Raw genomic sequence first — 16,474 nt, 5'->3', positions numbered from 1 at the left:
CTCTGTAGACACCTATCTAAAACACACACAGGAAACATAGATGCGTTACAGGAGTCAATGGAAAAGAAGTTAAACAACATTTTCAAAACTAACTCTAGGAAAGAAGAACCACCCCCCTAAAAAAAGGAAACTTGTGCTTTTGAAATGACACAGTTATAACCTGTGATCTTTGACAAATTATTCTGCCCAACATGTCTCTCCCTCAGTTTGTAACACAATCTCTCCTGTTAACAGTGCTATCTCAGAGCACAGCTCCACACAAATTCCCATTCAGTGTCAAACTCGTGATTTGTTTATCATCCTCTCTTGCTGGTGAACTCTGTTCCACACGTCTTGCAGAGTTAGTAAGAATAGTTGGTTTTATTTGTTTTAAAATGAAATGATTCACACCAATACAGGCGATGAATCAAGGAGAAAATTTAAGAGACTACAACGCACATCATCAGAACAAGAGTAATAAGACAATCAAAAATTTTTTTGTGTGTGTTATCCTTTGTAGTGGGAATTAACTGAGTGGTTAGACACACCAAATGTTTGGGTTTTATCATTTCAAATGCAGATTTAAAAGCTGTCTTCTAACTGCCTCGGAAGGCTTGTTAGCTGGTGAGTGAATGATTTGATTCATTGAGAGGTTTATCTTCTAGCGGTGGTCACAACTGTCTCTGCTCTGTTCACGTTCAGCGATTGCCAAGCTTTGATTTGTGGTCTTTCAGCTGCTTTCCGAAGTGCAACTTGCATTTCGTAGCATTTTTCCCTGAGTTCATTCCCTACTGAGAAACAAAATGTTTTGAATAGCCCCTTCTCTGCCCTATCCAAAACGTGCATGCCAATCACATGCGCTCTGTGTGTTAACAAATTGAGTTTTGTGTAAACAGAATTGCAAACCATTGCTTAGGTTATACCTTGTAACCAAATGGTGAGATGTATTCAAGAAAACATCAGGTGTGTTTTCTACAGCCAAATGAATTCATCCCTGAACTGTAACTACAGATTTATGGACATTCCATGTCAAAAAATGTTCAAAGAAACTGCAAGTTAGCATTTGAGATTTATGCACAATTTGGAAATACAGGCATTTTTAGATTTCACAACCTACCTGATACTTATCGTCTTTTTCTTCTATCCTCCTTTAAATTTAGAGTACTGTGAAGAAATGAACTTAGTAAGATTTGAGTGTTTGGGCGCAGTTTTTTGTACAGTAGAGGAAAAGGATATTTTCTCATCTTTTCAAACAGGGCATTTTTATTATTAAAAGGAAGGGAAGCTGACCAATTAACCCCTAACAGGAGGTACACTGCTATCCTTCGCCAAGTCTTTTGTGCAGTCAGACTGGTCTAGTATAAAGGATTTTCCCAACTTATGCTGGATCCTTGAGAAGGCCTATAAATAAGACCATTTGTTTGGTCTCAACATGACTTGCATTTGCAAACTGAAGAATGTTCCAATAGAAGTTTCATGGTGACACACCAATCTGCAAACTGGCTCAGCCAGTAGTCAAAACAAGTCACTACGAGATCTGGGAAGCTGAAATCTTTGAATGGGTCAGATTATCCTGTGTCTAATTTGGCACAGATAAATTTGGGCTATAAATATGCAGTCTCCTTTTATATTTCCAGCTAGAATGGCCCATAATAGGGGAAATGAGTATATACCTACTTGTGACACAGAATAAACTGCATTCACTTATGCTAATATCCTTTTTTTTTTTTTTGACAACAGTAGTTTGTTAAGACTGGGAAACATATTTTTTTTTCTTCAGTTAATACAGGAGTGCTTACATTGATCTGAATATAGGTAATTGAAAGCTGGAAACTGGACCATTTAAGAGTATTTAGCATGAGCATTGGTGCTGTGGCATAGTGGGTAAACCTGCTGCTTGCAATGCCAGCATTCCATATGAGTGACTGTTTAAGTCCTAGCTATTCCACATCTGATACAGCTCTCTGTTAATACAACTGGAAAACCAGCAGAAGATCAACTGCTTTGGTCCCTCTACTCACATAGGGTACCCAAAAGAAGCTCCTGACCCCTATCTTGGGACTGACCCATTGCAGCAATTTGGGGGGGTTAACCAATAGATGGAAGATCTCCCTCCCCTACCTTCGTCTGTCTCTCTGTCTCTCTCTCTCTGTCTCTCTCTCTCTCTGTCTGTCTCTCTCTCTCTCTCTAACTTTCAAGTAAATAAATAAATCTTTTTTAAAAGAGCATTTAACACTGGACAAAACAGATACTTACAAGGCACCTGATTCTCATACACATAATGTGTGGGTCTAAAAAATAAATACTTACTGGAGAGACAAGCAATGCCAAATATAGATGTGGCCCAGGTCAGTGCCAGCCCCAAAGAGGAAAGAAGTTGTCAGTTACCTCTCGATCCCCTACCCCCATTAATGCCAGCTGTTCTGACTTTTCAGGGAAAAGCCACACATCAGAATCATTATAAAACTTTCCAAAATTTGAAAACTGTTGACGATTTGTCCAACATTTGAAATCACTTGGGGCAAAACATAACTGGTCAAGTAAAAGCTGGGCTGAATAAGCACAACCCATCAGTTTGGACATTTAATGGTTTCACAAGAGATGCGCTACAGTTCCAGATCTGTAGCATGCAAACAGCCCAGCCCCTCTGATGCAAACCTTGAATAATGGGGCTTCTCCTGAGGTCACATCGATCAATTTCGTTGTTTCTACTGAAACAGACAGGTTCCTCCTGCTAGAGATTTGATTTGATGGTGTCAGCATGTGAGGTTCCCGTCACTTCACAACATGTCTTCTTGTAGGCCCGATGGAATTGGAACTGTGACTGTTGAAGAAAAGGAACGTTTTGAAGAAATCAAGGAGAGGCTCCGCGTCCTGTTGGAAAATCAGATAACACACTTTAGGTAAGGATCTAGGGATTTGGTCTTTGGAAGGGACAATAAAGGTCTTCATTTTCTACAATGAAATCTCTTAGGGAGATGTTTAGAAATAACTATTAGAAATAACTGCAGAAGAGACATAGCTCCACCATCATTACGGGACTTCATAGTCTAAGAGTACGACACCCATGGGTCGCATAGTGTTGTGGAGAACAGGGTATTGCAGGGTCCTTGGCAACTAAAACAATTGGAATTCTTGTTGATCCCTGGTATAGCTCTACCTGGGCCATCATTTGATTAAGGAGAAATTTTGTGGAGGGCCCTGTATTGATAATATGTGATATACAAAATGCATTACCAATATCAAACATGTCAGTACTGGAGAAAAATTATAAGCAAGGAAGAACAGTTAACCAAGTCAAGAATTTGCTCTAAATACACTCATCTGTTTTACACATTAGAATACTTCAAAAAGTTTATGGTGAATGGCATCATAAAATAAGCTTGTTTTGGCACCCATAAAGTCAGAAATCTATTCATGTATGTGGGTCTTCCAAAAGTTCATGGAAATATATATTATGAAAAACACTATGTCTGGATTTCACATTTTGTGGCATGAAAATGAACCGATGTCTTAACATGATAAAATGTTCTTTGAACTTTATGGGGTTTCATTATATGAATCATATGGAGATTTAAGTAAATGTGCTTGATTTTAAACTTGCTTCGACTTTTCAAAAAATACCGGTCTCTATAAAAGCAGATAAGGTAGTATTTGAGCTAACCAATGATTTTCTTTCACAATAGAACTCTAAACACAGTCTTATGTCATCACTCTAAATCTTCTTTCCTGCTCCAGACATTTGCAGAGTCCCTCTTTAGTCATTATTCACACATACACATATACATTATATACACACATATATGGTGTGAATTCAGATTAACATAACACAACGTGACAAAATAAAAAGCATTTCCCATTCCTCAGAGAGAGTTGCTATAGGAATCCAATTGTGGCATATTTCTTGCTAAAATATAATCGATTTGGGCAACCTGAAGAATTTTGTGTCTTTTTTTAGGTATTGCTTTCCATTTGGTCGACCTGAAGGTGCTTTAAAAGCTACTCTGTCACTCTTGGAAAGGGTAAGAAGGAAAAGTAAAATTCAGGTTAATGGAGATAATTAGAAATGAGCATAATTTTAACAAAATCTTGTGGTTGAATGACTTATAGTTTTTAAAGAATAGGTGCATCATCATCAAAGAGGAAAAAAAAAACTACTGAAATTGTACATGTTTGTCCCCAGGTTCTCAAATAGGATACAGTGAAGATGTGTTGATAGCCCACCTCTGATCCACACTTGGGCTTTATTAGCCTAACTGTACCCTATAATTCTGAAACTTTTTATTTGGCCAGGGTTCCGAATCAGGACTGAGCTAAATTTTAATTGCGACCTCTTTGAGAAGTATCAGTAGTAACAGATTTGTCTGAGTCTTCTTAATCACCCTTTCCTTTTCTTCCTGAAGGTTTTGATGAAAGATATTGTTACCCCAGTGCCACAAGAAGAGGTCAAAACAGTTATTCGCAAATGTCTAGAGCAGGCTGCTTTGGTCAACTATTCACGGCTCTCAGAGTATGCCAAAATTGAAGGTAAGGCACCTTTCTGTCCCCAGTTTTAAACTTGAAATACATCCCTGGGCATCACAAAACATTGATCCAACTGAATATGTTAGGCATCTAAAAGGTAGGCTGTGACCAAAGCAATGGAGTAAAGAACGGGAGTTCAGAAAACACCTATATTGGGGAAGAATAGTCAGCCTAAGATGTTGCTAGATAACTAAGTCCCTTTCTAGATTCTATGTTGGTCCAGTGTATCTGCTCTGTGGCTGATGTCCTCTTGTGAAAGAGTTCTGTAATATTGCTACCTTCTTGAAAGAGAGGAAAGCAAATAAGTCTGTTGTCCACTGCTGATAGCCTTGAAAGTTAAAAAAAAAAAAAATTTGAAGAAGGCTCTGCCTTTTTCTTGCCCCTTGAAAATCTCTTGGCTTTTGGTAATATTTCAAACTGGAAGCAATGTTGAGCCATGTCCAGTGGCTCTGAGTTGGCCTTGGATCACAATTACTTGTCTACAACCTCCCACTCCGGTTTTAGAGAAATAGTCACTGGTGACCAAATAATCACCCACAAGGCACTATTAGTAAATGCTAGAAAAGAAGGCATGGTTCTTTGGGACCTATTCATTCATAAAGATATTAATCACTTTTCATTGTTACCTTGTTGGCTGCTGTAGGGTGATTTGAAAACTACACCCAACTTGACCAGTGGTGTAAGTGTATAAATGTGAAAGTCCTGTGTGCAAATTTGATGTGTCTGTATTCTCAAATCCAGTGTTTTCTCACTTGGGAAATGTGATACCTGACTAAGACCAGCAAATATATAATGTCTATGTCAGAATATAGCTATGGGAAAAAATGAAAAAGACCACAAAAATCTAACCAGCCACCCAGACCTCATCACTTTCAGGCCAAAGTCCTTGTTTCCTTAGAGAGTTGAGTTTAAGATTGTGTCAAATTCACAGTGTGTTCTGTATATCAGGTGTCCTCCCTCTCTGAATTTTGTGTGTCTGACAATGCAAATTGTGTACCAGTGGTAATGAATTCATTGTTATGCATCCAGGGAGAAACACTTAAGAATTGGGCACTAAAAGGATGTTTATCAACTCTTGACTTGGTAATGAGGGACAAAAATAGAGGAACAAGAAGATTGTTAAAGGACTATATTAGCAAATAATTATTCCAGCATTTATTGTCTCAGGACATAATGATTGGTTGTATTTGATACAGTCGACTCGGTACTATTAATTCTAGGCAAACCCAGAGATGGGATGGGATCAAGAAATGTTTGGTTGCCATGGCTGCTGCCTCATAGGTCTTGGTCTAGCTATTATGAGTCTTTTTGGTAAGATCTGCTCTCTTCTTTCAGATAAATATATCCAAAAACAAACTTTAAGATCTGTAAGTAAAAATGCATTCATTTCCAAAGTAGATCAGCTGGTCTGTAATTTCCTTTTGTGCCTCAATTCTTCTTGGTTGTGTTAATTATCTTTTGCACTGTGACTTTTAGGTCTGGGGATTCTTTGAAGAAACCAATCCTTTTTTTCCAACTCTCTTTTCAGAGAAGTACCTCATTCCACACTACCTGCTCTCTTCCGCTTCTCTCCTTCCTTGTCCGTGATTGGCTCAGCCACTTTTTGATGTGACCTCTGCAAAAGTGGCTGAGACACCAATTTCAAAGCATGCTGGGATTGTTAATTCAGACAACCCAACATCCTCTGGCTGCATGTATCAGGTTTTCTTTCATGAACATAGTCCACCACAGGCTGGGACCTTGCAGCTTTCCAGATATTACTACCAGACAGCTTTCTCTTACAAGGCTCTGATCGTACTCTCAGAAAAGAAATCTTCCATTTTTACGTTTGGGCTCCTCTGTGAGTATCCTCAGCTTAGTTATCTGAGAATTCTGGAAAGACGTTGTAGTAATATTGCTGGAGACTATGTTTATGAAGAAATACCTCAAGAGCCTTAGATACTAAAGTCTGAAATCCTTAGTATCTTGGAGCCTTAAATCAATGAAATTCTGTTTCCCTTTACTCATGATGTTTTTGGTCATTGTATTCTTGCAAACAGCTCTAAAGAGACGTGTGAAATCATGGTCACAATCTCTCTCGTGACTCACGTGACTCACGGCATGCTGAATGGTTAATCCAAGTAGATCTCCAATTTGGATACTCCTTTTTTCTTTTATCCTGTGTTTATCCCAAAATACTCTGTGGCTATTTTCCTTTGAGCTAATGTAACGTTTTCCTCTAACCTGTGACCTTTAACCTCTTTACCTCTGACCTAAGCCTCTTGCATGCCCAAATCCTCTTTTATAGGGAAAAAGAGAGAAATGTATGAGCATCCTGTCTTCTGCTTGGCCTCCCAAGTGATGGATTTAACCATTCGTGAGTACCTACCACCTCCTCACCATGCTGTCTTCACTCTTTCTGTTTTCATTACCTCAAGAAAATCCAGATCCAAACCAACTCACTCTCCTTGCTTCAAGTTTTTTAGCATTGGCTTGTCTGTTAGTTCTGTCTGTGAAACCCAGTGTGAGAAGTCCAGTCACTTTTTATCAGCCTGAAACAGGTTAGACAATTAAGCCATGTGTTTGTGATAAACTCAGATTTGTCTGTGAGCTTTTCAGTTATTCTCTGTCTGTGACCTGAATGCATTTTTACTTTGCTTGTGTGTAACCCCAATTTGTAAAGTGCTTGTCACTGGTACACAATCCAAAGGTAGCAGCTAGGCTGGGGAGCAATGTGTTAGGTGTCAGGTCAAGGACACTTGGGGCAAAGTCATGCCTTCTTTCCCATGTTTATGATGTCAAGCTTTATGGGTGTGAGATCACACATGGTGGTCCATTCTCTGTAAAATTTAGATCTTATATGCCTCCTGTCTGTTCTCTCTCAAGCTGGGAAGGTTTTCCTTGTTCTCTCTGGAGATTTTGACTTGTCCGTGTCCTCTAAGCTCTGGCTAGAATATTTGTCACTTGGAGAGTTGTATGTTTCATAGCTTGATTTCACATTAAACTTAATTTTACTAATTTTCTATTTGTGCAGCATTTTCCACCTCCGTGAACGAGCCTTTTTTTGCTGGCCCCCACACTTCGGGGCGGTGGGAGCCCAAGGGAACTTTTCTTTCCAATGTCATGTATCACACATAAGTTGGGGGGCATTTTGGTCCACTTGCTCATTAATCCTGCATATGTGTTCTTGTTTCTCTCTTTTCTCCTTGTTGTGCTCTCTTTTTCAAATAGAGAATCAAAAGGATGCAGGTGAACCAATTGTATATGCATTATAAATTATCAGGACTGTTGAGTTATATTCAGTTTTTGTTTCTATTTTTGTTTTTTCAATAGCTCCTTAAGGTATGTACTCCAAGAGAGCAATGTGGAGTTGCAATGAAACTTAAGGAGTTAATTTGTGCTGTCGAAATACATCTCATGCCCATTCAATGTTGACCTTTATAGAGCAGAATTTCCATAAAGGCATAAGCTTTCAAGGAACAGAATTCTGGTTTGCTGCAGAGTTTCATTTCATCTTTCATTTCAGGATTCCAGTGATTTGGCCTCATGAGCCTTTTGTTCCGCTTAAAGTTCCTAAGCCAAACGAATGTTCCTTTTTGGTTTTCATTTCTCTTTCCTTTTTTCTGCCCTCTTGAGAGTTTTGTGTTCTTTGATGAATGTTTACTGGCCAAGACAGAGAGAAGTTGTGTCCTCGTGTTCTTGTGTGTATCATGTTGTGAAGTAGGAAGCACAGACAGGGAGCCAGACTCTAGGTTGTTATGGATGTTTGTAAGAGGAAAGCTCTTGAAAAGATACCTGGCTTTGGAAAAATATCTTTGTGTTTGGTCCCCAAACTTCTGTGCTTATTTTTAAGAAAGTAATGACATAAAACTTCCATAAATGTGTAATGTTGGTCATTGTTTTGAATGTGTAAAGCCATTATACATTCAAATGTAATGTGAATAATGTGTATTATTCTTTAAAGATAATGAACAGGGAGTCAGGTGTATGTCAGACCAGGGAGTCAGCAGTCAGGTGTATGTCAGACCATTCAGGAAAATATGTTTACTTTGTTTTACATAAGTTAGTGGTATGTATTTGAAGAGTTACATGCCTGTGTTCCAGACACATGAGCATTCCTCTGCCTGGAAAAAAACCGATTCATTTGTTCACTCATTCACCCATTCATTCATCCATTCATTCATTCATTAGACAAGTGCTTAGGGGGAGCCTGCCCTGTGGTAGGGTAATACTAAGAGCTAGAGATTAAAACAAGAGGAAAATAACTGTTGATCCTAGGCAGTACTTGTGGAAATGGGTGCCTATGTATGAAGAACAAGTTTAGTGCAGTATAATACCTGTGGGTAGAGTTATATATGAGAGGAATAGGATATTGTTGGAAAACTCTAGACATGTACTCATCTACTCAAGGTGATGTGGCTTGAACTGATAATTAATTACAGCTTGTTAACAGAGACCAGAAGTGAGGAGTAGAAAGATAACCTAGACGGGGAGTAATCTATATATGATTGGAAAGCTGTATAGTTAATAAACATAAAGAAGGCTTCTTCAATGTGTATCGTATTTCAGGTGTGGTTCTACATGCTTGATATGTGTTAACTCATTTAATCTTCAAAACCCTATATGGGAAAGACACTCTTACGGTTCTCATTTTGAAACTAAGCAAGCTGAAGCGCGAAGAGCTTACAAAGCACACTGTGAGAAATATTAGTATTAGAGTCAAAATCTGAGCCCAAGTCAAAGCCATGCTCCTAACTAGTCTGTAACTCAACATAGTTGCAAAACAAACTGCACTGGCGATTGTGTGGGTGCTAATGATGATGGGCTTGACAGGGTGCAAGATCTGAAGAACTTTTATAAACAGAAAGGAGACAGTTCTGACAGCAGCTCATGGCCCAGTGGTTTTTAAACCTGGAAGCTATGCCAACTTTTTACCTGCATAAGGGTTTTTCAGAGGAAGAATTCCATAAGTATTACCTCCAAAGGTGACAGAAAACAATCCAAAGGTGACAGAAAACAATCAAAATCTTGGCAAGCAAGAGGAGAGCTTGGTGACTTACACTTCCAAAAGAAACCAGAATCCAGTTCCCTTCTCAGTATTCCTGTTCTCAGAGTCATAATCATAGTTACATCTTTCATCTGTAATGTTTTAACCCCCTGATGCCCTTTTCAATTTCCTTAGGGAAAAGGGCACAAATACAGAAATGGTATGTACCATCAACTATATGGATATGGCAAGGCACCACTGGAATTCTGTCTTCAGATTAGGATGGAGTAGAATAGGGAGGGCTCCCAAGTTCACTGTGCTTTACAAGTTTATTGGAGTTTGCAGATGAAATTTCAGTGGACTTATACTTTCCATCTGGTGACATGATTAGAAGTTAAATGCTCAGTTTAATTACAATATTGCACACAGAAAAGAATGTTCACTGTAAAGGAAAAGCCGTGAATCCTGCAAATGAATTCTACTATTTTGAATGCATTTCCATTGAAACTAACATACGTTCTGAACCCAGAAAATTCTGAGAAAGTCTATACTACCATTGCTGTTCAGCCTCAGTACTTGGCTAAATACTGGCATCATTTTCTGAGCATCATGATTCTACTGGAATCTGATGTGTAACAACTTTTGCCTTCAAATATGCTAAGAATTTGTACAGTTAAGTAGGTTATGATTTTATAAACACATAAAATAGACAAGATAAGTGGACAAAATAAGTAGACAAAAAGGTAAACAACAGATAGATATATAGAGATGGTGAATAGATAAAGGGAAAGAGAAAAAGGGAAGGGGCTATGAAAAAGTAGCTGGGTGGGTTGATGAATAGACAGAGAGAGGAAATAGAGATGGATGAAAAGTCAAAACAGGCAGAATAAGAGGTGGGAGCGAGGAAGGAAAGAAGGAAGACTGTATCGAAGGGAGAAAGAAAGAGGGAAAGAGAGAGGGCAGTGAATAGGTGAGTACATGAGAGGATGATTGCAAGGATAGATTAAACAGAGACCAACAGAGCAAAGCAGCCGATCTATGGACTCAGGCAATGTACCGAGGATGCTGTATGGGAGATGTTAGTCCCAGAAAGCAAGCTTCACTATTAACCCGTTTTACGTATGAGGTAGCTGAGATCCACTGTGAATAAGTGACTTCCCAAGCCGGACTTGAGTTTAGGTCTTTCGGAGTTAAAACACCTTTTAAAAAATATCTTTTGCCATGCAAATTTCTAACTGATGTGATGGATATTTTGGTAGTATTAATTCATTCAGTAATTGTATTGAAAAGTACCTACGCCTTTTAACATAGGAGGCCTACCAAATAGCAGAACAGTTTTTGTTTTTTGTTTGTTTGTTTGTTTTGTCTGAGACTAGAATGTTGTGAAAAATTGTTTCTGTTTGGAAGTCTTCTGAAGTCAGCCAAGCTTCCCTGAAACAATGTACCTAGGGATTTTTCCCTCCCTTCTAACACAGACTTTCTAGAGCAAGTCAAATCCACACAAAGTTCCTCCAAATAGATGCCTGGGGTTGAGTTTCTGTAGCTTTCCCTTTCTTTGATCAGGTTTCCTACAGGTTGAAGGCCTGTGAAAGAGAAAAAGAAATAACACAAGTTCCAATACCCACCAACACATAAAATGCAAAGTCACTACTCTGGACCTCCTGCAGAGGACCACTGGCCATGGATCCCATCCCACGTGAGTGAGAGGAAACCAATGCCGACAGCAGCAGGAATTCCTGAAACTAGTAGAGTAGGGAATCAAACCCAAGTACTGCAGTATAGGATGTGGGCATCATAACCACTCACTCACATGCCTGCTTCCTAATTTGCTGGTGAGTTATTGTCAGAGGTATGGGCATAGGAAGACCTAACTCCTGGGTTTCTTTTTTTAAAAGATTTATTTGTTTTTATTGGAAAGTCAGATATACAGAGAGCAGGAGAGGTAGAGAGGAAGTTCTTCCATCCGATGATTGACTCCCCAAGTGGCTGCAATGGCTAGAGCCGAACCAATCTGAAGCCAGGAGCCTGGAGCTTCTTCTGGGTCTCCCACATGGGTCCCAAGGCTTTGGGCCGTCCTCGACTGCTTTCTCAGGCCACAAGCAGGGAGCTGAATGGGAAGTGGAGCTGCTGGGACATGAACCAGAGCTTATGTGGGATCTCAGCACGTTGAAGGCAAGGACTTCAACCACTAGGCTACTGCTCCCTGGAGGGGCACTCTCAAGGTCTTCCTTTGAATAGGAGACTAGTTCTAATGTGTATTTTACATAGGCTCCATGGTTACTGCCAGGTGAATGATTTTCACAAGAGGATAAGAATCAAAGGATGGCATGGAGGCTTTAGCCACAGTAAAGGTGAATGAGGCCAAAGTCACATGGCCATTCCCTTGGTAAGAGCATGGACAGGACATTTACCATGGTGGATCATCAAATCAGTGGACATTCTGAAATAGGATTGATAGGCTAGGCCACCAAAGTCCTCATGGAGAGAAGACAAGGAAAGCCCCAGTGAAACAAACAGGAAATTAACAGTAATTCCTGCACTGATCTATTACCAAATACTTTTTTTTACTGTTTTAGAGATGGAATCTTCTGAAAGCAAGTGTTGGAGACTCAGGAACAAATGAGAACAAATGATGAGCTGCCCCACACCATGATAAGTCAGGATGCATTCTAAAATGCATGTCTTTCTTCCATGTACAAATTGTTTTAGGAAGGCAAGGTATTCTGGAAGGCAAGATGTGGCTGCTTATTTAGCTCTGTGTTCCTTTTTGAGCTTTTATTCTCCCCTACCTCCAATTCGTGGCAAATCGCTAGCGACCACATAATACAAACACTGGCATCGTATCAGTAGTCTGGCTGGAACTCGGTAATAAGTGGGCTTTCCATCCATCATATCAATCTCTCTCATATGATATTTCAAGGACTGGCAATTTGCTGGAGCAGCGTGGGGTCAGGTTATTGAAAGGCTAATTGGAGCATCTCTGACTCCTGGATGCTTCTTATCCTTGGCTTAGCTGAGCTTGCAGAGGAATTTTCTCCTTTTTTTTCCCCACAGTCATATTTAATTCTCTGTCTCTCTCTCTGTGTGTATGTCTCTCTCTCTCTCTCTCTCTCTCTCTCTCTCCCTGTCTCTCTCTTTGGAAGCCAAGCAGATTTAATTGTGTAAACATGAGCGATGGTAATTGGGTAAATGAAGTTGGAAACCAAGGTATGATGTTTTTGTTTTGCTCTGTGAGGGAAAAAATAGGGAGCTTGTTTTTCTGTGGTGGCAAACCTCACTGTCAGAATTCTGGACAGACAGTTGGCAGCAGGGGATCCCTGTATGAATGCCTCATCAAGACCAATCGAGCTGAAATGTGTTTCTGCTGCCTTGTGGGTTGTGAATCTGCCAGGGGTAAGGGGAGAAAGTCATTGTTGTCTTGCCCCCCTCCAAAGAAGTATTTCTCCATACAATCTCCGTTATCTGGGAAAGAATGAATAAGGAATTTTCATGAGAATGGTGTGCTCAGGAAGTGTGCATTTATTGAAAGAGTCCTAAGGATATGTTCCCCTCGGTGTACCTAACTTTCCAGCAGTGCCATCAATGAAATATGAAATACAGAGTCCTTCTTTCTAGTCCTTTTTTTGAAGATCGGGAGTTGTCTTCCTTTAAATAGTTACAATTTAAAACTGTTTCCTCCTAAATTCTAATTATACATGCTCTTTCTCAAACAACTTTAAAAAGAAACAGGTGACGATTATTTTTTGTCCTGTATTCAGAACTTTGACAGGGTCTAGCGAGAAGGAGCTCATCAACTCTTACTGTTAGTACATGGCTTTGCCAGAATATTGTATTTTCCCATGATTCCCCATCTTTTTTTTTCCTACTAATGTCACTAGAATTCTGTTTCCTATATGCCTACAGTTAAATTCATTTTCCCAGTTGAACATTCAAGCAAACCAAGAAGCAAACTTGGCAACTGTGCGTGTCCCTCTCACAGTACAGATTGTTTTATAAGCCAGAACTATTAGAAAGGAGCAGGTCCAAGGTTAATGAGACACTCAGTAAAGAGAACGAATTGTAGGAGTGGCTAGTGCTCTCTGCCTGTATTGAAAGAGAGGCTATTGTTATAGGATGTTTGGTGTGCTGATATTGTAAACCACATGACAGATGGGTCAAGTGCTGATTATGGTATTCTAACATTTGGAATAGCAAGTAACATATTTGATAAGCTGGCAAGTTTTTATATATGATTCAACCCACAATATAAAAGCCATGAGAGTTCCAAATTGAAAATAATTAAATGAGCTGGAAACAATCAGATACCACACATTTTTCCCTGAAATGACAGATTTTGACATGTTGAAATTCCACAAAGGGAGCAAGAATATTTCCTAGCTCAGTTGAACTAATAATGGCCCTTCATCTGCTTTTGCAAGGCAATTAATTCGAGCCTTCTCACCAAGTGGAGGTAACAGTAAGCATTTGTAGACACCTTAGGCTATGCAGAGATCCGCTAGCATGCACTGTTTTATTTACTTTGGTCATCATCACTGCAAGGTACACAAAAAAGATGTTTTCAATCATGAGATGAGGAAACAAAGACACATTTAAGTAGCAGGTGCAAGGTTACAGAGAAAGCAAGTGGCATCTGGAGGGATGAGAAGCCAGATCTCAAAATTATGAATCCATGGAGGCTTTATCTCTGGTCCTCTGAAAGGAAGAAGCTGCAGTTGACATACAGGTGTCCTTTGTTGTACAAAAGTGTATCTTCTGTGGGTCAGTGCTGCTGCTGCCATCCCCTGTGTGTGTCCATCTGGATGAGGTATCCAGTGTTTGCGTTCAGCCTCTCAATGTCCTGGTAGGGTTAGTACTGCAGGCGCTGGTCAGAGTCCTTGTCAAGCAGCGCCGCAGCACCACGTGCTATTGGAACAGCACCCAGACAGCAGCAGCTCTCCATTTGTGTTTTATTGTTCCTGCTTGTTTGATTGTTCTTTTCAGAATTTGTCATTGTATTTGTCTCCCTTTGTTAAAGTCACTTTGTCTTTTTTATTATTTTTTTTTTTTTACCATCTCTCTTCACCTACCTGAACAGCTCCCCGGCCGCTTCCTGGGCCTCCTCTTCCACCTACCCAAAAGCAGACCAGCATGTTATCTCAGAGGTTCAAAGGCATGCCTAGGCCAAAATCAAGTACCGTAAACTTCTATCATTCCTCTACTCAGCAGCTTTCTAGTTTAGTCTGCTTTTCTGTTCACTTTCTCCTCTTGAAATTTTGTTTCAGTTTCAAATATTAAGCTGCAACTCAGGCTCTCAAGTTCAATGCTGTGGGTTTTAAGACACTCAAAAGAGAGCATTTATTTCCAAATGTCCACATTTTTCTTGTCTAGCAATGTCTGACATATGCAACATTTTCAAATCTCAATGTCAGCACAAAATAACATTGTTGTTGCATAACATTTTGCATGACAGTTTTTTTTTATATGTTATGAGCTTCAATTCCGTTGTATGAAATGTTCCCTAAGTATACTGTATTTTTAGTTCCCTTCCATCAGTGCTCCAGCTATTGCAAAATTTGGGGATAGGCATTGCTATGCATTTCAAGACAGCAAAAGTGACCCCCCAAATATCATTTCTAAGCACAAACTTCTCCTTGACCTCTGTTAAGGGGAAGGAGGAAGTGCTAAAAGATTTTGCACAGTATTTTCTTTAAAGACAACATCTTAAAGAAGTCACTCTTTGTACCATAGTACCATTTTTGCCTTTTGTAAATCAGCTATGAAATGAGTAGGATACTCATAGTGATACTATGTCTCACTAACATAATAATCTTCAGGTAAATGGAATGACAGTGAATTACTAGTGAATGAAAGGCTACCTGGGCTAATTGGCACATCAAGTATTGTAGATGAAAGGATCCTTAACGTGCTCACTCTAAAGGTCGCGCGTTAAAGTAAAATTGTAAAAAGGTTTTATTAAACATACTGTTTGTATATATACATCAGGCATACACATATCCATGTACATGTGCACACACTCATACGATGGCTGTGTGCACAGGTCTGATTTATGTGTATCTATTGATAAATATGTAGTCAGTCATAGAGAACTGCCTATTAAAACAAATCTTCAGGTGGTCCCAGCTTAAGTACCTTGGATTTCTCCAAACACAAAAACCTCTCCGACTTTTTGTCATAAATCTACATCTGATATCAGTGAAAATCATTTCATTTCTGTATCGTATGTCATGTACAGCCAGAATTCCCTTGGATCTGGTGAATTTTCCAGAGGAAAAGATAATGCTCTCTATTTATAAAGCAGGAAATGTCAAAGAGATGTCCCAAGCAGGGATTTTCTGCAGATTTGTATTAATGTGCAGTCTTGTCTGGTTACTAGAAAATGTATGTAAGTGTGTGATGTGTGTATATGATTGTATGTGTCCAACGGGTAATAAGCATAGGATGGGGAATTTGCAAATTGATGTGTAAATGTGAAAATAAATTAAAAGCAATAGCCTTCGCATATTTACTATCAAAATGCAAATACCTCACTCTGCACACATTACCCAAACATATATACACAGTATGTTTGTAGAAATGCCTGAACACTCACTGATGAAATTGTGACTGTCAGGTCAGATACTCCCACGGCACACTAATCAACCTTATCGCTCATTCCTCCCCCGACGCTGTTGCTCTGAGCCAGTCCACAGTGGTCAGCACCTGGGGTCCCAGCACTCCCTTCCTCCGAGAGTTGGCTCTGCTCTGCCTGATTTGCATGCCTCTCTTTCCCACAACCTTGCCCTCCTTTCCTGACCATGTCTGTCTGCCTTTCTATCTGGGCATGACAGAAATAATGGACTGTCTATGGATCTCTAAGTCTAAACAAGCCCATTTTCACATCAGATGTGGTAAGACTGAGATTTCTAACACCTAGAGAATCATAGCCACTCTTCTTCATGAGTCTTAGCTCTCATTGGCTGGAAAATATTTTGTACTTTTTAAGATGAAGTTTCATTACTAAGTCCC

The 16,474-nt window shown here is 39.5% G+C and overlaps 1 protein-coding gene across 16 annotated transcripts in view; it reads left to right on the top strand.

Moving 5' to 3' along the window:
- The window catches only part of CADPS (calcium dependent secretion activator), a 424,483-nt gene that overhangs the window by 305,489 nt on the left and 102,520 nt on the right, over positions 1 to 16,474 (top strand). For 9 of the 16 annotated variants that reach the window (XM_040994760.1, XM_040994754.1, XM_040994755.1 and 6 more), the window contains 3 exons: positions 2,781 to 2,882; positions 3,938 to 4,001; positions 4,383 to 4,506. In XM_040994760.1, coding sequence (XP_040850694.1) covers positions 2,781 to 2,882; positions 3,938 to 4,001; positions 4,383 to 4,506 — 290 coding nt within the window. Of the gene's footprint in view, positions 1 to 2,780; positions 2,883 to 3,937; positions 4,002 to 4,382; positions 4,507 to 6,790; positions 6,860 to 7,713; positions 7,732 to 16,474 lie in introns of all 16 variants that reach the window. The other 7 variants (XM_040994752.1, XM_040994750.1, XM_040994751.1 and 4 more) reach the window with 3 other exon arrangements.

The sequence above is a fragment of the Ochotona curzoniae genome, unplaced genomic scaffold (genome assembly GCF_017591425.1).
Source record: "Ochotona curzoniae isolate NIBS_2020 unplaced genomic scaffold, NIBS_Ocur_1.0 contig_908, whole genome shotgun sequence".
NCBI lineage: Eukaryota > Metazoa > Chordata > Mammalia > Lagomorpha > Ochotonidae > Ochotona > Ochotona curzoniae.
Note: the sequence above shows the minus strand (reverse complement) of the source record. Positions and strands in the feature narration are given on the sequence as shown.